Raw genomic sequence first — 22,657 nt, forward strand, 5'->3', positions numbered from 1 at the left:
TCTGCTGGGTTCTCCATAATTTGCATATTTGATTTACTGGTAAGTCCCTAGTAAAGTGCACTGTGTGTGCCCAAGGCCTGTAAATCAAATGCATCTAGTGCGCCTGCAGCAGTGATTGTGCCAACCATATAAGCACCCCTGTAAACGTGTCTCCAGCCTACCATTGCAGTGCCTTTGAGTACAGTTTTAAACTGCCAAGTCGACCTGGCAAGTGCAGTCTCTTGCCAGGCCCTAAGCCTCCCTTTTACTACATGTTGGACACCCCTAAGGTAGGCCCAAGACACTCACAGGGGCAGGGTGCAGTGTATGTTAAAGGTGGGACATGTGTAGGTATGTATTACATGTCATGATAGTGAAATACTGCTAATTTCGTTCTTCACTATTGCCAGGACTAGCTCGCCAATAGGATATTATTGGAGCTGCCTTGTATGTTTGCTGACTGGGAACACATTTTAAACCTAGATTGAGGACAGATTCCTCATCCCTTGTCAATACTTTCGTGGATAAATTGACTACTGTCGATGGTGGGATTTCTATGATTTGTAAAAGTTTCTGCGCGCGGTGCGCTGTAGAGTGCGGTGCGCTGTAGAGTGCGGGGCGCTGTAGAGTGCGGGGCGCTGTAGAGTGCGGGGCGCTGTAGAGTGCGGGGCGCTGCGTTGCACTGTAGAGTGCGGGGCGCTGCGGTGCGCTGTAGAGTGCGGGGCACTGCGGGGCGCTGTAGATTGCGGGGCGCTGTAGAGTGCGGGGCGCTGTAGAGTGCGCTGTAGAGTGCGGGGCGCTGTAGAGTGCGTGGCGCTGTAGAGTGCGTGGCGCTGTAGAGTGCGTGGCGCTGTAGAGTGCGGGGCGCTGCGGGGCGCTGTAGAGTGCATGGCGCTGCGGGATGCTGAGAGCGTGGGGCGCTGTAGAGTGCTGTAGAGTGCGTTGCGCTGTAGAGTGCGGGGCACTGTAGAGTATGGGGCGCTGCGGTGCGCTGTAGAGTGCGGTGCGCTGCGGGGCGCTGTGGAGTGCGTGGCGCTGTAGAGTGCGGGGCGCTGTAGAGTGCAGGGCGCTGCGGGGCGCTGTAGAATGCAGGGCGCTGCGGAGTGCGTGGCGCTGTAGAGTGCAGGGCGCTGCGGGGCGCTGTGGAGTGCAGGGCGCTGTAGAGTGCGGGGCGCTGTAGAGTGCGGGGCGCTGTAGAGTGCGGGGCGCTGTAGAGTGCGGGGCGCTGTAGAGTGCAGGGCGCTGTAGAGTGCGGGTCGCTGTAGAGTGCGGGGCGCAGTGCGTGGCGCTGTGGAGTGCGTGGCGCTGTAGAGTGCGTGGCGCTGTAGAGTGCGGGGCGCTGTAGAGTGCGGGGCGCTGTAGAGTGCGGGGCGCTGTAGAGTGTGGGGCGCTGTAGAGTGCGGGGCGCTGTAGAGTGCAGGGCGCTGTAGAGTGCGGGGCGCTGTAGAGTGCGCTGTAGAGTGCGGTGCGCTGTAGAGTGCGCTGTAGAGTGCGGTGCGCTGTAGAGTGCGGGGCGCTGTAGAGTGCGGGGCGCTGTAGAGTGCGGGGCGCTGCGGGACGCTGTAGAGTGCAGGGCGCTGCAGAGCGCGGGGCGCTGTAGAGTGCGGGGCGCTGTAGAGTGCTGTAGAGCGCGTTGCGCTGTAGAGCGCGTTGCGCTGTAGAGTGCGGGGCGCTGTAGAGTATGGGGCGCTGCGGTGCGCTGTAGAGTGCGGTGCGCTGCGGTGCGCTGCGGGCGCTGTAGAGTGCAGTGCGCTCTAGAGCGCGGTGTAGAGTGCGGAGCGCTGTAGAGTGCGGGGCGCTGTAGAGTGCGGGGCGCTGTAGAGTGTGGGGCGCTGTAGAGCGCTGTCGAGTGCAGGGCGCTGTAGAATGCGGGGCGCTGTCGAGTGCGAGGCGCTGTAGAGTGCGAGGCGCTGTAGAGTGCGGGGCGCTGTAGAGTGCGGGGCGCTGTAGAGTGCGGGGCGCTGCGGGGCGCTGTAGAGTGCGGGGCGCTGTCGAGCCCGGGGCGCTGTAGAGTGCAGGGCGCTGCGGGGCGCTGTAGAGTGCGGGGCGCTGTAGAGCGCGGTGCGCTGCGGTGCGCTGTAGAGTGCGGGGCGCTGTAGAGTGCGGGGCTCTGTAGAGTGCGGGGCGCTGCGGGGCGCTGTAGAGTGCAGGGCGATGTAGAGTGCGGGGCGCTGTAGAGTGCGTTGCGCTGTAGAGTGTGTTGCGCTGTAGAGCGCGTTGCGCTGTAGAGTGCGGGGCGCTGTAGAGTATGGGGCGCTGTGGTGCGCTGTAGGCTGCGGTGCGGGCGCTGTAGAGTGCAGTGCGCTGTAGAGCGCGGTGTAGAGTGCGGAGCGCTGTGGAGCGCTGTAGAGTGCGGGGCGCTGTAGAGCGCTGTCGAGTGCGGGGCGCTGTAGAATGCGGGCGCTGTAGAATGCGGGGCGCTGTAGAGTGCGGGGCGCTGTAGAGTGCGTGGCGCTGTAGAGTGCGGGGCGCTGTAGAGTGCGGGGCGCTGTAGAGAGCGGGGCGCTGTAGAGCGCGGGGCACTGTCGAGCCCGGGGCGCTGTAGAGTGCAGGGCGCTGCGGGGCGCTGTAGTGCGCGGGGCGCTGTAGAGCGCGGTACGCTGCGGGGCGCTGTAGAGTGCGGGGCGCTGTAGAGTGCGGGGTGCTGTAGAGTGTGGGGCGCTGTAGAGTGCGGGGCGCTGTAGAATGCGGGGCGCTGCGGGGCGCTGTAGAGCGCGGGGCGCTGTCGAGCCCGGGGCGCTGTAGAGTGCAGGGCGCTGCGGGGCGCTGTAGAGCGCGGGGCGCTGTAGAGCGCTGTGCGCTGTAGAGTGCGGTGCGCTGTAGAGTGCGGTGCGCTGCGGTGCGCTGTAGAGTGCGGAGCGCTGTAGAGTGCGGAGCGCTGTAGAGTGCGGGGCGCTGTAGAGTGCGGGCGCTGTAGAGTGCGGGGCGCTGTAGAGTGTGGGGCGCTGTAGAGTGCGGGGCGCTGTAGAGTGCGGGGCGCTGTGGGGCGCTGTAGAGCGCGGGGCGCTGTAGAGCGCGGGGCGCTGTCGAGCCCGGGGCGCTGTAGAGTGCAGGGCGCTGAGGGGCGCTGTAGAGCGCGGGGCGCTGTAGAGTGCGGGGCGCTGTAGAGTGCGGGGCGCTGTAGAGTGCGGTGCGCTGTAGAATGCGGGGCGCTGTAGAGTGCGGGGCGCTGTAGAGTGCGGGGCGCTGTAGAGTGCGGGCGCTGTAGAGTGCAGGGCGCTGCGGGGCGCTGTAGAGCGCGGGGCGCTGTCGAGCCCGGGGCGCTGTAGAGTGCAGGGCGCTGCGGGGCGCTGTAGAGTGCGTGGCGCTGTAGAGTGCGTGGCGCTGTAGAGTGCGTGGCGCTGTAGAGTGCGGGGCGCTGCGGGGCGCTGTAGAGTGCATGGCGCTGCGGGATGCTGAGAGCGTGGGGCGCTGTAGAGTGCTGTAGAGTGCGTTGCGCTGTAGAGTGCGGGGCACTGTAGAGTATGGGGCGCTGCGGTGCGCTGTAGAGTGCGGTGCGCTGCGGGGCGCTGTGGAGTGCGTGGCGCTGTAGAGTGCGGGGCGCTGTAGAGTGCAGGGCGCTGCGGGGCGCTGTAGAATGCAGGGCGCTGCGGAGTGCGTGGCGCTGTAGAGTGCAGGGCGCTGCGGGGCGCTGTGGAGTGCAGGGCGCTGTAGAGTGCGGGGCGCTGTAGAGTGCGGGGCGCTGTAGAGTGCGGGGCGCTGTAGAGTGCGGGGCGCTGTAGAGTGCAGGGCGCTGTAGAGTGCGGGTCGCTGTAGAGTGCGGGGCGCAGTGCGTGGCGCTGTGGAGTGCGTGGCGCTGTAGAGTGCGTGGCGCTGTAGAGTGCGGGGCGCTGTAGAGTGCGGGGCGCTGTAGAGTGCGGGGCGCTGTAGAGTGTGGGGCGCTGTAGAGTGCGGGGCGCTGTAGAGTGCAGGGCGCTGTAGAGTGCGGGGCGCTGTAGAGTGCGCTGTAGAGTGCGGTGCGCTGTAGAGTGCGCTGTAGAGTGCGGTGCGCTGTAGAGTGCGGGGCGCTGTAGAGTGCGGGGCGCTGTAGAGTGCGGGGCGCTGCGGGACGCTGTAGAGTGCAGGGCGCTGCAGAGCGCGGGGCGCTGTAGAGTGCGGGGCGCTGTAGAGTGCTGTAGAGCGCGTTGCGCTGTAGAGCGCGTTGCGCTGTAGAGTGCGGGGCGCTGTAGAGTATGGGGCGCTGCGGTGCGCTGTAGAGTGCGGTGCGCTGCGGTGCGCTGCGGGCGCTGTAGAGTGCAGTGCGCTCTAGAGCGCGGTGTAGAGTGCGGAGCGCTGTAGAGTGCGGGGCGCTGTAGAGTGCGGGGCGCTGTAGAGTGTGGGGCGCTGTAGAGCGCTGTCGAGTGCGGGGCGCTGTAGAATGCGGGGCGCTGTCGAGTGCGAGGCGCTGTAGAGTGCGAGGCGCTGTAGAGTGCGGGGCGCTGTAGAGTGCGGGGCGCTGTAGAGTGCGGGGCGCTGCGGGGCGCTGTAGAGTGCGGGGCGCTGTCGAGCCCGGGGCGCTGTAGAGTGCAGGGCGCTGCGGGGCGCTGTAGAGTGCGGGGCGCTGTAGAGCGCGGTGCGCTGCGGTGCGCTGTAGAGTGCGGGGCGCTGTAGAGTGCGGGGCTCTGTAGAGTGCGGGGCGCTGCGGGGCGCTGTAGAGTGCAGGGCGATGTAGAGTGCGGGGCGCTGTAGAGTGCGTTGCGCTGTAGAGTGTGTTGCGCTGTAGAGCGCGTTGCGCTGTAGAGTGCGGGGCGCTGTAGAGTATGGGGCGCTGTGGTGCGCTGTAGGCTGCGGTGCGGGCGCTGTAGAGTGCAGTGCGCTGTAGAGCGCGGTGTAGAGTGCGGAGCGCTGTGGAGCGCTGTAGAGTGCGGGGCGCTGTAGAGCGCTGTCGAGTGCGGGGCGCTGTAGAATGCGGGCGCTGTAGAATGCGGGGCGCTGTAGAGTGCGGGGCGCTGTAGAGTGCGTGGCGCTGTAGAGTGCGGGGCGCTGTAGAGTGCGGGGCGCTGTAGAGAGCGGGGCGCTGTAGAGCGCGGGGCACTGTCGAGCCCGGGGCGCTGTAGAGTGCAGGGCGCTGCGGGGCGCTGTAGTGCGCGGGGCGCTGTAGAGCGCGGTACGCTGCGGGGCGCTGTAGAGTGCGGGGCGCTGTAGAGTGCGGGGTGCTGTAGAGTGTGGGGCGCTGTAGAGTGCGGGGCGCTGTAGAATGCGGGGCGCTGCGGGGCGCTGTAGAGCGCGGGGCGCTGTCGAGCCCGGGGCGCTGTAGAGTGCAGGGCGCTGCGGGGCGCTGTAGAGCGCGGGGCGCTGTAGAGCGCTGTGCGCTGTAGAGTGCGGTGCGCTGTAGAGTGCGGTGCGCTGCGGTGCGCTGTAGAGTGCGGAGCGCTGTAGAGTGCGGAGCGCTGTAGAGTGCGGGGCGCTGTAGAGTGCGGGCGCTGTAGAGTGCGGGGCGCTGTAGAGTGTGGGGCGCTGTAGAGTGCGGGGCGCTGTAGAGTGCGGGGCGCTGTGGGGCGCTGTAGAGCGCGGGGCGCTGTAGAGCGCGGGGCGCTGTCGAGCCCGGGGCGCTGTAGAGTGCAGGGCGCTGAGGGGCGCTGTAGAGCGCGGGGCGCTGTAGAGTGCGGGGCGCTGTAGAGTGCGGGGCGCTGTAGAGTGCGGTGCGCTGTAGAATGCGGGGCGCTGTAGAGTGCGGGGCGCTGTAGAGTGCGGGGCGCTGTAGAGTGCGGGCGCTGTAGAGTGCAGGGCGCTGCGGGGCGCTGTAGAGCGCGGGGCGCTGTCGAGCCCGGGGCGCTGTAGAGTGCAGGGCGCTGCGGGGCGCTGTAGAGTGCGGTGCGCTGTAGAGTGCGGTGCGCTGTAGAGTGCGGTGCGCTGTAGAGTGCGGTGCGCTGTAGAGTGCGGTGCGCTGTAGAGTGCGGGGCGCTGTAGAGTGCGGGGCGCTGCAGAGTGCGGGGCGCTGCGGGCCGCTGTAGAGTGCGGGGGGCTGTAGAGTGCGGGGCGCTGTAGAGTGCGGGGCGCTGTAGAGTGCGTGGCGCTGTAGAGTGCAGTGCTATGTGATGTAGAATACTGTGTGCTGTAGAGTGGTGTACATTGTAGAGTGCTGTATGCCGCAGAGTGTTGTGTGCTGCAGAATGGTGTGTGCTGTAGAATGGTGTGTGTTGTAAAATAGTATGTGCTGCACTGCCCCTGAACCAGTAAGAACAAAAACGAAACTTTAAAACTGCAACAAAGTAGCACACTGTAGAAGCCTGTGTAAAACTGAAACTGACGAGGCAGGAGATGGGCTGTGCGCGCTCACGAGATCAAATCTCGGCCTGAAGCGCGTGGCACTTTGCAGTCCTCATTCTCCTGAAAGTAACAACATTAGTTGTCTCGCCTTAGACAGCAAAGCTTCGCTTTGCTTTCGTCTAGGCGAGACCTAAAAAGGCAGCTAGCTAATTATTTGCCTTTTTTAATTACTTGAATTAATCAAAAGTTATTTTAAAATGTTTTTCATAATCATCACATATTCGGTACAAGTCAAAGGAGCATGTGCAAGCACACATGCAGGTATTTCATTAATATGATGGTTTTAAAGTCTCTTTCTATATATTATAATAGCAAATTTCTACAGGAGGGTAATCCTGAAGGAAAATGGTGTACATATTAATGTTAAAGCAATGTTAATGATATCATAGATAAACCTATAACTTAAGTGATATAGTAGTAAGCAATCCTCAAATTGTTGTTTAATCAATGTAAAAAGCGGAGCTAATATGCCCATTGTTGTTTGTCTAGATTGAGTGAACCTAGTATGCACACACTCTCTAAAGTTTGAAAGCAAAGCAGTCTAATTACAATAATATGTTAAAGCATTTACAATGTAGAAAATAAACATTACCGCAAATTACAATAATATATACAAAAAATCAAGCTAAAAGATCCACATACGGAAACAAATATTTATGAAGACCAATCAGAGCATATACGTAAGACCAGTCCATTGATCTTTGGCAAACCAATGACTTTGCCTCATATCAATCTTTTAAAGTAAAGCATGAAATTGCTGTGTCAAACAACTATAAATCTCTTCTAAAATTGGTGTGATACAATCATATGAAGAGTCCAGATCGGGATCAAACAATTAGTTCTAAACTGGATGTTCAGATATTGAAATTGGCCTCTTTAAGATTAACTCCCTGGGGAACTTTATACATGATTGCTAAAATCATAGCCCAAAAGAAAAAAATAATAACAGCCATATAAATATGTAACTAAGGGTAATTCAGCCTAACTTAATCACTCAGAATCATTTAAAAAGTCCATGAGAGTATGCCTAAGTACACGAGATGAGTAATTCTACAGTTAGCGCTATTTCTTAATGTAAAAATGCCCATCTCGCATCCAAAATGGGCACAGGGTTGCATTTTACACCAGGAAATAATGCTAAATGCAACAGAACATTAATAGCAAGTGCAAGTAGGCACTCAGCAATGTGTCTTGGGGTAAGATTTTCGCCCAATTTACCCCCTGCATCTTCCAAAATGGGTGCAAGTATGCCTTTTGTGCCAAGAGATAGCGTTAAATGTGCTGTTGGTGAAGACTTTTACCCCCAACTTGCTCCCGTCATTTAGCACCAGTCTCTTAGCGCAAAATGCACCTTCTCGTCCAAATGGGCACGAGGATGCTTTTTGCGTTAAATGGCGCTAAATGTAGTAGAACACAAATGGCGAGCATGAGTGGCCACTCGCACTTGCTAATTTTATGGTGTCAGTGTTTTCCCCCAGATTTCTTCTAATTACGGAAGTATGCGTACTCGCATTATTATTAGTAATTCCCCGTCAAAGAGTAAAGTTGAACTACGGAAATCACTCCAGTTAAACCAGCGTAATTCAAATTATGCCTACATGTAACTCAAGAGATAATTTAGCTGTATGATCTTTTTGATAAACACAGAGGTATTTATTAATTTAAGGATTTTCATACTTTGGGTGACAGCAATGTAATGTGATAGTTGAAGGGATGTTTATGAGGTCAGGACATTGGCTTGCAGACGATCATTAGATTTGCATCTATGCTTTAGTGTTTTTAGAGAATTTATTTTAAGTGTTTCATTTATATGTTTTAAATTTTTGTTTATTTAAAAAGCTTGAAATATTTTAAGTTTATTACTATTCATTTTATTTGGACTCATATGCTTTAATTGTTTTTGTATGATGATATCTTTTGCCAATCAGTGTAATTATCTTTCCTTGAAACATTATGAATACTTATAATTATTTATGAAGGAATTCAATAATATCTTTTTTACTTTGTTATTATTGTTGCGATGTTAATGCATATTGCTTTAATTTAGCATTACTGTTGTGGCTGAATACATACATTTACTGTACACATAGAGGTTCGTTTGAAATTGATGGAGATGAGCTGTGTTTCACATTATCATAGCCAAAATCTTCAATTGTCAAGAATAAAAAAGGAGTGGTGATCTACTAACCTCAGATTCATATAACATTGTTAATTTAACTAAGTGTATTTGAAAAGTAATTCATTTGAGCACTGCCAATAACTAATGTAAATGTCAAGGGCTGGTCTTCAGAGCGATGGATTCTGGTACATTTTGACGTAAAGGTAGGTCCAGATGCCTTTAGCCACAACCCTTGGATCCAGGACTTAAAAAGCTAAGCGGTGAAGCTGTAGGAAAATTATGGAGAAAGGAAAAAAGTGTAATCCTCATAAATAAACTACCAAATAAACAGGCCAGAAGACAAGATGAGCAGGAGTCTCAAAGGTGAAATTCAAGGCTGAACAGGGAAGAGCTGAGCAAGAAGAAACCAAGGAGTCCAACGCGCAAGCAACAAGCCTGGAAGCAAACAAGAAGAACTTGTTCTGGTTCACCGTGTTCCTTGAGAAGTGCTAACAAACTAACGCAGCTTCATGGAATACAACAAAGAAAATATGGCCTGGAATAGTTGACTTCTTGTTTATTTAAAAAACAAAATTATGTTATGCAGACTCATTTCTGACAATCACTGTAGTTGCACCATAACAAAAACACAAAGGAACTAATCGACTGTGTGAAGCTTTTCAGAGACGCTGCACACCAGGCAAGTCGACTCACCCAAGAAGCCCTTGCGTGACCTAGCGGAGAGCCAGCAGTGAATGCCAGAGAAAGGACTCAGCCTGATCTGCCCCAGTGTCCTCCAGGAAGACCACTGTCTGCCTAAACCCCATCCCTGCAGGCAGAAGGCATGGGCGCTGCGCCACCGGGGCAACACAGCCCGCGGCTCTGAGCGGTGCAGCCGCTGAAAAGGTAAGCAGCAGCTTACACTCGAAAGATGCAATAGGTGTCCTATTTCTGAATAATTTGTTTGTTTTAATTCAGAGGTTACACATTGTGCATGTGGAAGGATTGTTTACTTACTTTTCTGTGAAAAGAGAGGTCACAGTGAAACACCAGTGCCATTTCTAACATGAGCTTGTCATCCCTTGTGTTCTACAGAGTAGGAAGGGCTAACACGGGCATAGTAACCAGGATATCAAAGGAGCCTTTAAAGTCAGCAAACACAGTGCAAAGCATGGGAACAAGTCTAAGGCCCCCATTAGGATCCCGCCATCCTTGCTGCAAAGAACCCCAGCCATATTACCATGGCTGGGGCGTCTGCGGCGGACGGAAAGACCGTCCGCCGCTTTTCCGCCCGCTAGCATTGCGGGCGGTCCCATTTCCCACTGGTATGGCCATACTAATGTGCTCCTAAGTGTTTTGCTATAGTATTGACTATAGGCAAATCATGAACATCTTTTACGTTGAAAAATCCATTCTAGTTTATATTGTAAATAATGAACTCCATACCAGAAGTCAACTTCATTAAAGGCCCTGAGGTGGAGTTGGTAGGTTGGCGTTTCCAAAAGGCATCTGTTCCCTTTTGTTTACCACATTACTCTTTTTTAACCACAATTTTATGAGCTACTTGGTGCCCCTCCAAAACCAAATTTTAAGTTTCTAATTTCTAGTAGGTTTTAACTAAATTCTTAGGTTAATAAAAGTGCACAAACTGACAGAACCCTACTTTAACTTCCTGTAGTACATTCACTGCAAATGGACAACCCAGTTAAGCTACAAGTATCTTTTTAGCAGAGAATTTAAGCAGGCATGGCATCATCTTTCAGACATTGGATTAACCATAACTATAGAAGATAAGAAGTAATACCAACATACTTTGGCATTCATTGGGCTCCCCAGTTTTTCCATCACCGGGTTTCCATGGCAGGTCGTTGTAGAGGGGTGCACACCTCTCGCAGTGATCTCCCGCTGTGTTGTGCTGGCACACACACTTTCCATGGATCTGTCAGAGGAAGACAAGCATTTAAACAACTGGACTGAAGTACACAGTAGCACCTTATGCATCTTAGAATTATGCATCTTAGAAACAGACCAGTATGTGGGTGAGCTTCAGCTCAGAACGTTTCATGTAGGTTGGGTTATGCAATATCGGGCATAACTATTTTTCCAACATGGCAATGAACAGCGGTCGACAATTTACTCACTAGTCCACATCCTCTCTTTCAGTGTTAATCACCATATAAACTTGACATTTACTATTCATTTAAACCTATCCATTTGCATGTGATGTATAATCATGCTAATATAAGCCCCAGCCTATCTATGCAAACTGTTAATTCACCACCATAAAACCATACAGTCAGATCCTAAATTGCAGATATATCAACTCACAGATAACAGGATAACTCCTACAAAAGTAGGAACCAAAAGACTGTAGCATCCTCCTTGCAGACCCATGAGTTAAAAGCAAACACTAACATTTGTGCAAGAAACTCAAAACTATTCTGTTCCATCAAGACTTTGACTACTAGGCTCAACCCAGCAACTATGTGCCTAACTCCAGATGCACTTGTAACTCCACCTTGTGAATGTACCCCTATTTGGTTACTGATGTAAAATAACTAGAGCATGTCGCGGTTATTTGCTACTCCACAATGGCCACGTCTTTATCAGTGTGCATGCTCTAAACATTTCTTATAGAGTAATCTTCTATAATAATTTGCAAACAAGATTTCTCTCCTGCAGCTTCCCAGAAGCCTTGTAAAACTCCCATTAATCTTCTCATCAAGAACATATCCAATATCCCAGCAAGGTATCTCCAGCCATCGCAAATTAGGTTCTCAACATGACTTCTGTTTTCTAAGCTCTCACTCTATTTCACTAACTCTTTTATCTTGTCTCTATCAGTGAGGAATATGCCAACATTTGCCAATCACAGGTTTCAGAAATTGACTTTTTCTTCTTGGATGGACAAAGATTGCATGGGCACTGAGGCAAAACCTGTGGCTTGCATTAGCAATTATTTTCTTGCACTATCAATTGAACCCAGGGATCAAATCATAACTTGACATCATTCCAGGGCAAGCAAAACCACTTATAGTCCTGGGTAATTGTCAATCACTTGTTGAACATCCAGAAGACCACAAGACCAAAAGAATGGTGATCTGCTAATTTAATGGATTTAATGAACCACCCTCATACTCAAAATCTTACAATCTCCAGCTGGAATGCATCACACAGCTTGTCTTGGTAAGCGTGTGGAATGAGATCGGCCTCGTTGCAAGTGAGTGTTATCCCTCAGATCATTTGGAGTTGACGATAAGACCTTCAACACCTTTCAGGGAGCAGTTCTTTCATTCTCTAATAGAGAACAGTGGGCTAGGCTAGAAATGTTTTTCTCCTGCTCAGCCAGGACTGTTGGGGAGATGTCACAGCCTCTTCTTCTTTCAGATCCCTGTGTCTGTGAGTGACCTCTGCAGTTCCTTCTCTGTTGCGTCCACTCGTTTAAGTGCCCAAACAGAGTGGACACATAATAATGGGCTAATGCTGAATGGCTTCTTAACTAAAGTCACATTCCAGGCCCGAACGCATTACCAAAGGCAAGCTTGGATTCCCTCATCACCTATTACCACTGGCATCCTCTACGGGTCTGGCTGGAACCTAATGCGGACTTGAACTTATAATCTTGAGTTTACGCCACCATTAAATAAGGTCTTTGTGGCTCTAGGTCTACTACATGAATGTCTGTAAGAGAATTGTTGCTGTTTTAATGGGTACATGCTGATAATACCTACCTCTATATCGGTGGAGGCTGGTGAGCGAGTATAGAGGTGGGCAGATGAACGGGTGACGCCAGACAATGGAGGACAACACAATAAAAAAATATAATAAATACAAATAAGAACTTACCTGCTGCATCGCGGCTCTTCCAATCTTCAGGCTTCACTGCAGGCAGCACAGGCTCCCAGACTCCTATGCAGCGAATCCTCACCCTTCTCTCATCGCATGAGAGCAGCGTCAGGATTGGCCAGAGGGCTCTTGATTTGCACTCCCAGGGAGACGGGGAGCCTGTGCCTGCTGCCTCCAACCCGGCAACACAGCTCAGGTTGGAGACAGCTTTAGTGCGTATGACGGTTTGGCCGGCCTGAGACGGATGACCAACTCATCATGTGCACTGATAACAGTGCCCCCCACATTACCCTGTGACTGCCCCTGCGATGGCTCCGCCCCCAAGCCTAAGCTCCGAGAGCCAAAATAAAACTCTAATAAACACGTTTTATTATGGTTTCGTTTTTGACCTTTTTGAAGCTGTTGACGGGGGGGGGATGACACTCCTCTGCCATAGCGGAGGAGCCGCCGTTGCTCTATATGTCAACAATGTTGAAATCCCCGCAAAACTACTTTGCACTTAGTTGTGAATGACTGTTCTAACGTCGCCCCTACATATTTAGCCTCTTCCATGCTCATGACGAGACCAGGCCATCATGAGTCACAGTTGAGCTGTGCTCATGACGACCTGGTCTCGTCATAACGGCGCCACTCCGCCACGCGCGGTTAATTCCCCGCCTGTGCAGGCAAATTAATCAGTGGACGGTGTCGTGATGAGACCAGGCCGTCACGAGCACAGCTCCATCGTGACTCATGGCGACTTGGTCTTGTCACGAGCACCGCGGTGCCGCGCTCACCCCTCCACACCGTCGGGGAATAACCCCCGCAGGGAAGGGGTTAAGGGTACATGCTTTATGGTGGTATTAGTCACTCCAATCACTGCTGATGTTTTTGCAGGTGCAGTAAAGTGCAAGATAAAAATATTTGAGTAGAGTAGATACTTGCAAAATATACTTGTGTAGTATATATCCTATGCCGTGGCCCCCAAATCTCTTCCTCCATCTGGGTCCTTGCATGGATCAGGTTCAAAATCCCTGCCTACTAATAAATGTTAGATAGAGCTTGAAAGTATTGCGAGCTCAAATGTAAGTAAGCCTTGTGTTCCAATTGGTAACTTGCAATCAGTGAATGTAATATGTTGTATGTGATGTTGTCATTGGCAGGCGAGCTGCATTCAGGGTTGGGTGGGCTCATGCCATCCAGCCCTGGCAGCATCACTGAAGCACCAGTTCCTCACTCAAACAATTCCTAAGCTGCAGAGCTGGCATCCATCATGGATTCATACGTAGCTTGGTGCAACAGCGCCCTTATGCTTCTTCCTCTTCGGTGCATGTGCATATCTGCACATGTACTCTAGAGAGCAGGGTGGCAAATGGCAGGAGATCTGTACTTGTCCATATAGCAGCATCCAGCTGGCTAGCAATATAATGTCGTCATGGGATGGGTACTGAATGGTCCTTCAGAGCCACACACGGCTTCCAGCACTTGAAAGCCCTTAATCGTGAATTCAATAAAATATTTGATTTGTGTATTTGCTTGATAAATGCTTATTTCTGTATTGTTTTGTAGATCAAATAATCGAAAATGCTTAGGCTCGGGACCCTCATACCAGTTTGACTCAGTGGGGGTCCCCGGATTTCAATAATGATTCAGTGGGGAGTCCCTGGGTTCTAGTAATGATTCAGTGGGGGTCCACAGAAGTCAAAAGGTTAAGAACCACTGCTGTAGAGTGCATTATTTAACTACAGTTTTCTTTAAAAAAAAATTCAGTGGAGAACATGATCTAATCCCTGAAAAGATTGATGCCTCACTGTTGGGGCTAGTAGAGGGCTGCTTTTGGTTACTGTTGCTGTCCTGGATGTTATACAGCAGGAAAACAGACCATGTGGCCATTATGAGGAACATATTTGCACACTTTAGTTCAATATTGGTGCAAAAATTACCTGGTTCGCGAGTTTAATGTTGTGATTTTCAGAACGCGGATTCCCACTCTGAAAAAGATGAGCAAATGAACTTGCACACGTGAGTAAATGTTCCAGAAATTTCGTGAAAGAGTTTTTCTTCCACAAGCATTTCATCCAGTGCCCATATCAACAGTAAAGATGGTTGGATAGTTACTCCTGTCAAGGACAGTAGTTAATCTTAGGCCAGGGTCGAACAGGAAGGGAATACTCCCAACACTGGTGGGAAGTGTTTCTCTGCAGGGAAGACTATTTTCCCTATAGAGTTAAATAAAAATACAATTTTACTGGAATTGTATACTTCACCACTACATTTATAGAGGGCATTTACACATGTAACACTATTTCTGATGTGCTCACTAGTCTGGGAATGCTCCTGGAAACTCGACTATCTCAGCTTCCCAGGCTCTCTGTGGACTCTCTTGTGAATTCCAAAAAAAGGCAAACTTTTCTGCCAAATGTAAGCGGAAACCCACGGGACTACATTTTTGGCTTTGTGAATCATGTCCTGGAATCCATTCGGATCCACCAGGGCACAGCAACAGAATCAGAAATGAGCATCTTTGTAACATGTCCACCTACAGCTGCAGGAACCGAAGCTTCCCTGAAGTTCTCCTGTGAGATCTGGACCCAGATTTCCTTTGCCATCAAAATCTCTTCCACTTTCTGCTTTCTTTATAAAGCCACTATAAACTCTCCTTTTAGAGAGTTTATAGTGCCTTGAGTGCCTAGAAACATTGCAGTTTGCATACTGCACTGTAAAATTTGTAAATATACACACAATAAACAAGCATTTACAATGCAATAGGTCTCGCAGCATTAAAGTTTGAGTTGTTGGCATTGTATGTAATATTTTCTTGCATAAATTATTTGTTTTAGTATTGGATGGTTGATGATTATTTGCAAGTTGTTAGTTGTTAATTTTAGTAAATGTAGCAAGAAAATTTTAGAAGATCTTAAAACAATAAAATTGTTACAAAACTGCAAAGTACCAGTAAATAAAGGAAACTGAAGTTATGGCACTATATAGCTTCTCATTGTATAGTAAATTGTAATGTGCTATGGTTTCTTTCCTTTTTGCAGAAGACAACAGGCTATTTCTAAGCCTTTAGTATTTTTTGAAGATACACACCTGCAAGGCATTACAATTGCACTACAGTAAATATGGCGTAGCGCTGGCTCAGTAGAAAGACCTTTATATATAATTCCTTATGACTTTTTTAAGTATATTTTGAAGAGTAGCATGTTACTGTGGGACGTGAAAGAGGATTAGTAATGATTTAGTATAGGGAAATATGTAATTAATTTCAGGGGCGGAAATGTACGTTTTTTACTTGCATTAAAAATGTTAGTGGAGGTAAAGGTCTTGAAAGTATTTAGAGATCATAACAGTAAGTTTTGTATTAGTGGAGAAGGTGGGAAGAGTTAGAGGCAATGTGATAGTAACTGGACGAGGCATTTTTTGTGAGAAACCCTTACATAAGTAAATGGTGTGCATATAGCTTATGCTGCATTTGAAGTAAAGAGGAAGCAATTATTGTTGATAGATTAGGAGAAATCACTAGTAAAGGTAGAAATAAAGAATTTAAAATATTACAGGCAGATGGGTGCAGAGAGGTTAGGGGAGCTGGTAGCAGCATGTAAGGTAAGAAGTATAGAATGGGAAACTGGCAAGTGAGCAGGGGCATTAGTAAGTATAGTACAAGTTTTATCTATACTTGTAGTGTGCAGGTGTATGTGCGTGGCATTATGCCTCGCAGTTGGGATGTGTTATGACACAAAATGGTAACTTTTGCCAAAGAGATTGCGCGAACTATACTTTAATGTTATTCTTTAGTTAATCATTACTTTTCAAATATTAAGCACATCCTATAAGGAAAAAAACAACTTTCTTTGCTTTTATTATAATGTATCATTAACGGAGACATCCATGGCAGCTACATAGTCTTTTGTTTGCACATTCAGTATTACTGCGTAGATATTGCAATTTGCCGAGAAGCCACTTTTAAGCAGAAAATTTAAGAACGATTGTTTGCTACCACTGATCCTTCAGGCCAGCTCTCTAGGCGAATCACTGTTTTATAATCGATGAGGCAATTCTAGGTTCACGTGACACCACTCGCCTCTCACTTTGATTTGTTCTAATTCTCTTTTTTGCTTGGCTCATCGTACTTCAAAAATGTGATTTCTGTGTTTGCTAATATCTCGCTGCACTGCAGTTCTATAGGAATATATTGTATATATATAAAAGAAATAGACGCAACTTGTAGACCTAGTCATTATGAATACTCATTTCGATGTGTTTCCATCTAGAGAATTGGTGATGTAGGGTGCCCCTTCACTTCCTTCTGGAGCCCATGTCGTTTTAATTGGTGGCAATGTGGGGAAGGGGGTGAATAACAGGTCTGGGCCCATCAACTGGGAGAGTTGCCCTCTTGTTCTTTATGAAATGGAGTAGCTTCTGGTTGGCAGAGCAGACAAAGAGTCCAGGGGCGAAGTGACGTTTTTGCTGCAGTGGTAATGTGAGGCTTTGCCATGGATGGGTTTGTGGGTGGGGCTGAAGGTTTTTAAGGCAAAACTGGAGACTTGTGGGGGCTAGTGCAGTGCCTTTTCCATGTGGTCACAGGTTTATTTCCTGCTGCAGCACACTACACTTTGTGGAGTTGTTGTTTTTTGTAGAATGCAATATGGGGAGTTAGCATAGCAAAGTCAGTAACATACTCCAGTAAGCAGTGACAAGGGCAATATTGTTGTTTGTATGGGTAATACACACCAGACCCATGCAGTTACAGGCACTCTTTTTAGATAAAGTGTGACAGAAAAAAAGGGAATACACCACACAAAGCAAGAAAACCAGTATCAATGCACACAGACTATCCTCTACACTTAACCCTATGTAGCAGGATGCACATCTAGTTAGCACTGGACGGGATATAGCTCAGGGGCACAAGGTGTGTTCTTTAGTGGGCATGAGGTGGTGTATACAATTGGGGCACACAGTGATATACACCAGACGGCACATGCTCATGTGATACCTCTTTGTATGCTCTGTCTTGAAAGCACAGCTGTCATCTGGCAATTATGTGAGAACACCAGGAGAGGGGCTTTGGCTGCACCCACATGTTGGCAACCATGAGTACATGTTTTAATTGGGCATAAGTTGTGTGCTTCCACCAAAAAAGTGCAGGCTCTCCACACAGTTGTGATCATTTTGTTCATTCATCTATTGTCCTTGGATTGAACTTTCAAGGGCGCACCCATTCTATTAAATTGTCTTAGGTAACTGCATGATTTATGCTGTTATCCTTTGGCTGCAGCAAAGATAGGAAGAGGACATTTATTAACCTACATTATTTTGAGTTCTGGCCTTTAGTGCATTTGTCACCTTAACTTTTGACCTACATTAACATCCTTCTACAGTTCTTTGCTCCTACACAAATACATATGCATTCCCATGTTATCAACTTTTAACACTTAATATTACTATACAATATTATTTTAAAGCCAGGTATATTGTCATTGCCAATGTTTGTTATACAAATGTAACTTGTGTTTAGTTTGCTGTTTAAAGGCTTCTTTGCTGTTTGTATTGTACATCCTAAACTAAATATTGTCTTATGTGACATTTCCCTTGAGTTTACATTTTCCTTTATCATCGCAAAGGCTCTAAATGTTGATTTTTATATTTTAATTTAGTAAGTGTGAATATTAGGTGACTCGAAGCGTGTTACCATCATGCAATAGCTTGCTTGGCTCTACTGACTTTTTGTGAAAAGCTAGGTACAGTATTGGCACTGAGACAGGGCTAAACTGCATTCCTGCAGTATTTTACTTGCCTTTTATGTCTCACCTAATTATAAAGCTAACTTTTCCCTTGTGTGCCTGCGTCACTTGCTATTGTATCTTTTAATGGCTTGGCTTGCATTCTGCAGCGTTTTAGGTGTAGCTATGTGTGGGGCAGACCCGCCTCAAATTATCATAGGATGGGACCGAAGGCCAGCCTAGGAGAAAGGATGTGGGCTTTTGAAGGAGACTGGGAAAAGGCCAGCCTCGCTAGGCCTTGCCGCTATTATCTATTGCCGGGTATTTTTTGTGTGTGTAAATTGGCACCTTGTGCTTTCTGTTGGCATTATGCCTCGGTGTGCGGCAGCTTGAGGTGCAGAAAGTATAGGAAATAATTAGAAAACTGGCCTTCTGCCTCCGCACACATGGCACCCGGGACAGTAGGAAGCACAGCCGGGGAAATAGGCTGCGCATTTGCAAAAAAAGGCAGAGCGGTGTTAAAATCAGGTGGCTAATTGCTTTTAGCACATTATTGTGGAATTGCTGATGTGCTAGATTTTTTAAATAAAGCATCGGCTGCAGTGTCAGCCATGTGGCTATTTATATGTCTACATATATATATATATATATATATATATATATATATATATATATATATATATATATATGTATATATATTTATAGATCTAGAGCTAAAGATTGTTGCTGAATGCAGACCGAAGATTGCTGCTAAGTGCAGAATTTTACGTGCAGACTGCATATTGCTAAGTGCAGAGAGTAGTTTGCTGAAAGCCAGCTGCCTCTGAGCCGGTACGAACAAAAACGAAACTTTCAAAATGCAACAAAATAACAAACTGTAGAAGCAGGCGTGTAAAACTGAAACTGACATGCTGTTCACAATTGACGCGCGCGACCTAATCCGAGTTGAAGATCTGCGCGTTCACATCTCTTGTCTCTTGTCTGTTCCCCTTGAGTCCTTGAAAGCTGAAATGATTGCAATAAGTCTCGCAGCGACGGATTGCTTTCGCGATCCGGTTCGCAGGTGCGAGACCTAAAAAACAATACAATTGTCAAACAAGAGTACAACTAATGACCAATCCACAGGTCTTTGGAATGCATTTTAACTGACAGCTCACATTAACTAAAATGCTGACACCACCATCTATGTTTCAAAAAATGAAGCCCCTCATCGCTTGATCCGTCATTTCTCGGCCTCTCCTGGAGCCAGCCCAGGGCACCTGCAGTGGCTGCTGTCAAGGCTCTACTGTGGCCAGCTGGCAGAGCTGGGGAACGGATGACCGCCCACTTCCGGTAGAATGAGGCCAGACGCCCGGGTGTGCTCGGCTTTGCCTTTCACTCTCACTCTCATAGCCACTGATCCATGGGTACTCAACAGCACTGGGCATGATCATTTTCAAAGCAGAGCACCAGAGCTGCCAGAACTTTCTGCATATTTACCACGCATGCTCAGTTGCACTGTCTGATCTATTGTGATTGGAAAAGAGCATATATGTACATATGGAGTAAAGCACCCCTTGTGTAAATTTTAAGGATATTGCAAGCCACCGAGGCACCCCCTGACCATTTGGATGAACAAGGCCGAAAGCTAAATTCCTTTATAAAGTCTTGGAAGTCCAAGGCGGCTTGCAGTATCTTTAAGATGTATGCCAGGCAGTGCTTTATTCCTTAAAATACATGGTCACGCCATCTCCCTTTCCACAAATCGCATATAAGTGCTTGGTGTGTTGCTCTTTCGTATAAAAGAGACAGGATGTTTGCAGACATGAGGAATAAAAGTAGCATCTGTAGTGCACAATTAAACACACAAAAACGCAGTTAAAAATTTGTTGCAAAATGATATTAAAGTCAGTTTAATAGACACCAGACAAAACAATATGTAGAAACCTGCAGAGAAATTGTAACTGTACTATAATTAACTAAAGGAAGGAAGACATAAACATTTTGACATACATATCTCCTTTCTGCTGATCACTATTCATCTAGAAAAAGAGAGCAGAAAACGGAAAAAGCTGGTTTTGTTTTCACTGATGAAACTGCTGCTTAAAATATGCTCCATAACCTGCTTTTCAGCCTAGACTTTATGGAGGGGCTGGATCTTAAAGTTAATATCAGTAAAACGTTTGTTATGTCCTCTAGCTTTAACCCGTTTACAGGGGCGCAAAATCCGCCGTGGTGTGGGCATTCCATTAGGTGGGCTGGGCTGCGTCGGCCAACGGTCGTGCGCAGCACCAGGGAGGGAGTGCTCGCGTTGGCCAACGGCCGACGCGAGCAGGGAACGGGTTAAATGAACTGTTAAGTCAAAAAAAGGTTTTGGCTACCTAACCCATTCAAGCTAGAAACAACTTTAGTTATCTCGTATCGTCTTCAACAACACTGTTCTTGGTACCCAGAAACAGCGAGTATGCAAGGAGTGTTAATGCCCTTTTCCAATTTGCCGTTAAATTAGACACCATATGTTAGCGATGTATCAGGCGAAATACCTAAGTGTGGCCACCTATAGGGTCGGAGTTTGGGGCTTCATCAAAGCTATTGGGCTACAATTAACTGAAAACAGGTGCCCCGATCACTTGCTTTCCCTTCCCCAATTTACAGCTACTTTTATTTGTTTGAAGGAGGTAGGGCTAATCCCCTTGGAGGATACGTTTCAAACTCGCCTTCATATGTTGTGGCGGAGAGTCTGGACTAATGAAGTGCCTAGAGACCGGTGGCAGTTGTGCGCTATATAAGTGTTATTAACATAACATAGCAATGACACTTAATAGATCAATCATTGAAGACATGTCTGTCATTGGATCAGGGTATGGAAGTCCCTTTGTTAAGGGAGGTTAAGTATATATCCTCGGTTTTGTCCAGACCAGTTCTGTTTGACAATCCTCCATTCTTCTTCTCCCTCAACAAAAGCACACTGAGTGATGTGTTCTATCCAATGCGCGGGGCAGCAAGGTGGGCTAACGTAAGAACTATGCCTAAGTTATAGCCTATATTTTGCTGGCTCCTATTGATGAATCACAGTCATTCTTGATACTCACCACCCAGCATCACTAGAATTTCCTCCTTCTGAGGTGTAGACTTATTTTATTTAGTCAGTTAGTTGCTTTCGCCCAGTGTAACAACTGAAAGCGTGTCCTTGTCCTTGTCCCTGTGATTTGAATTCAGCACAAAGTATCTTACATGTAAAGTTTTTTTGCAGTTTCTATGCTAAACCTAGATCATGTACCATCAAAGTCCTTTTGAATACATTTTCTTTAAGGCATTGCATGCAGGCACTTTACTTCCTTCAACGTTTAGCAGTTGATGGAAAAATAGCAGTTATAAATACTTACCTCTGATCAGTAACAAAGATTAGAAGGAATAGGGGGCGCTAGAGGGCGCACACACGGAATGGCTGCCTAAGTGTGCAGCTCCCGTTCCTTGGAGCACTATCCTGCATAAATCCTTTGCCACTGGGGACTGAATTCACGTTGCTGCTCGCCATCTGCTGCAGTGAGTGACCCCCTACACTCGACCAGAAGTTTGGACCTCTGGCGCCTGCTGGGGCGGAGCAATCGTCGTTCAGACATCTGCCGCGGGGACCCTTGGAGACTGCTGAGCGCGGAGGCCGGCTGGCGAGAGCTACGCGAGGCCGCTGCTCGCCACGAGGCTGCGGGCCCCGCTTACGCCCGCTTTCTGTCTGGCGCCTGAGGGGGTTCCGGCTCTACATTCCCCGCTGCCGGCAAGAACCACTGCGGACTGTGGGGGCGGGCTGTCCCCTGGGAGTGCCGCCCGACATAACTGCCCTGCTACTAACGGACCCGACTCTGGGGACCTGCACCCTCCGACTCGGTGCGGTCCGGACATCCGCGGCGGAGGTGATCGCCTGGGGCCCTGCTCCCCCGCTGAGAGGGAGGCGCCTGGAACCGAAGTGCTGGCTACGGCCTGATTGCCCGGGGATCGGCGGTGAGTGGAGATCTGCATTCCCGTCCTGCAGGAGCCCATTGCCGTACCTGCGGGGTTTGCTCCTCTTCGAGGCGCTATACAGGGGCTCCTTCCTACCGCCGACGTAACAACATACGCGTTACGGGCATTCCGGAATCCACGGACACGGGCAGAATGGAACTATATATCGAGAAGCTCCTCAAAGGGTCGGTGGGAGAGGACGCGTTCTCTCCCCAATTCATTGTCGAACGAGCGCACAGATCCTTGGCCCCTATGCCCAAGCCCGGACTGCCGCCCAGGCCGATTATTGCCAGATTGCTCAATTATCGTGACCGAGATGTAGCACTACGGTCTGCCCGGACCCAACAAACCCTACCATACAATGGACTCACTTTCTCCATATATCCTGACTTTACCCCGTTGGTGCAGGAGGAACGCCGTAAATTCATACCCGTAAAGAAAAAACTGCGAGAGGCCCAGGTGGAATATGCCTTGCTCTACCCGGCGAAGTTACGTATCTCGCACCAGGGGAAGAATCGTTTTTTCACCAATCCGCAGAAAGCTGAAGACTATCTAAAAACAATTCGAAGAGCCCGGCGGGGCGGTCGAGATGCTGAGGCGGACTCGGGTGAAGAGGATCCGCCCTTAGAAGCGAACGTACATTGACCCCATGGTCTTGCCTGGTCCGGACTTGCTGTCTCCTTCCACGGCCTTTGTTGGCCCCCGCTCGGGGTGTATTGAGGACATGGATATTGCGACTACAGACTGGGATTTGCTGACTTCTCCAGTGGTAACGTACTCCAAGGACCACTATCTCTGCCCTGGC

General features: G+C 49.2%; 1 protein-coding gene across 1 annotated transcript in view; it reads right to left on the reverse strand.

Annotated features, from left to right (window-relative positions):
- The window catches only part of LOC144782391 (netrin-4-like), a 257,917-nt gene that overhangs the window by 121,207 nt on the left and 114,053 nt on the right, over positions 1-22,657 (reverse strand). The window contains exon 4 of the mRNA XM_078661718.1: positions 10,139-10,265. Coding sequence (XP_078517844.1) covers positions 10,139-10,265 — 127 coding nt within the window. The remainder of the gene's footprint in view (positions 1-10,138; positions 10,266-22,657) is intronic.

This window comes from Lissotriton helveticus, chromosome 9 (assembly GCF_964261635.1).
Source record: "Lissotriton helveticus chromosome 9, aLisHel1.1, whole genome shotgun sequence".
Lineage (NCBI taxonomy): Eukaryota > Metazoa > Chordata > Amphibia > Caudata > Salamandridae > Lissotriton > Lissotriton helveticus.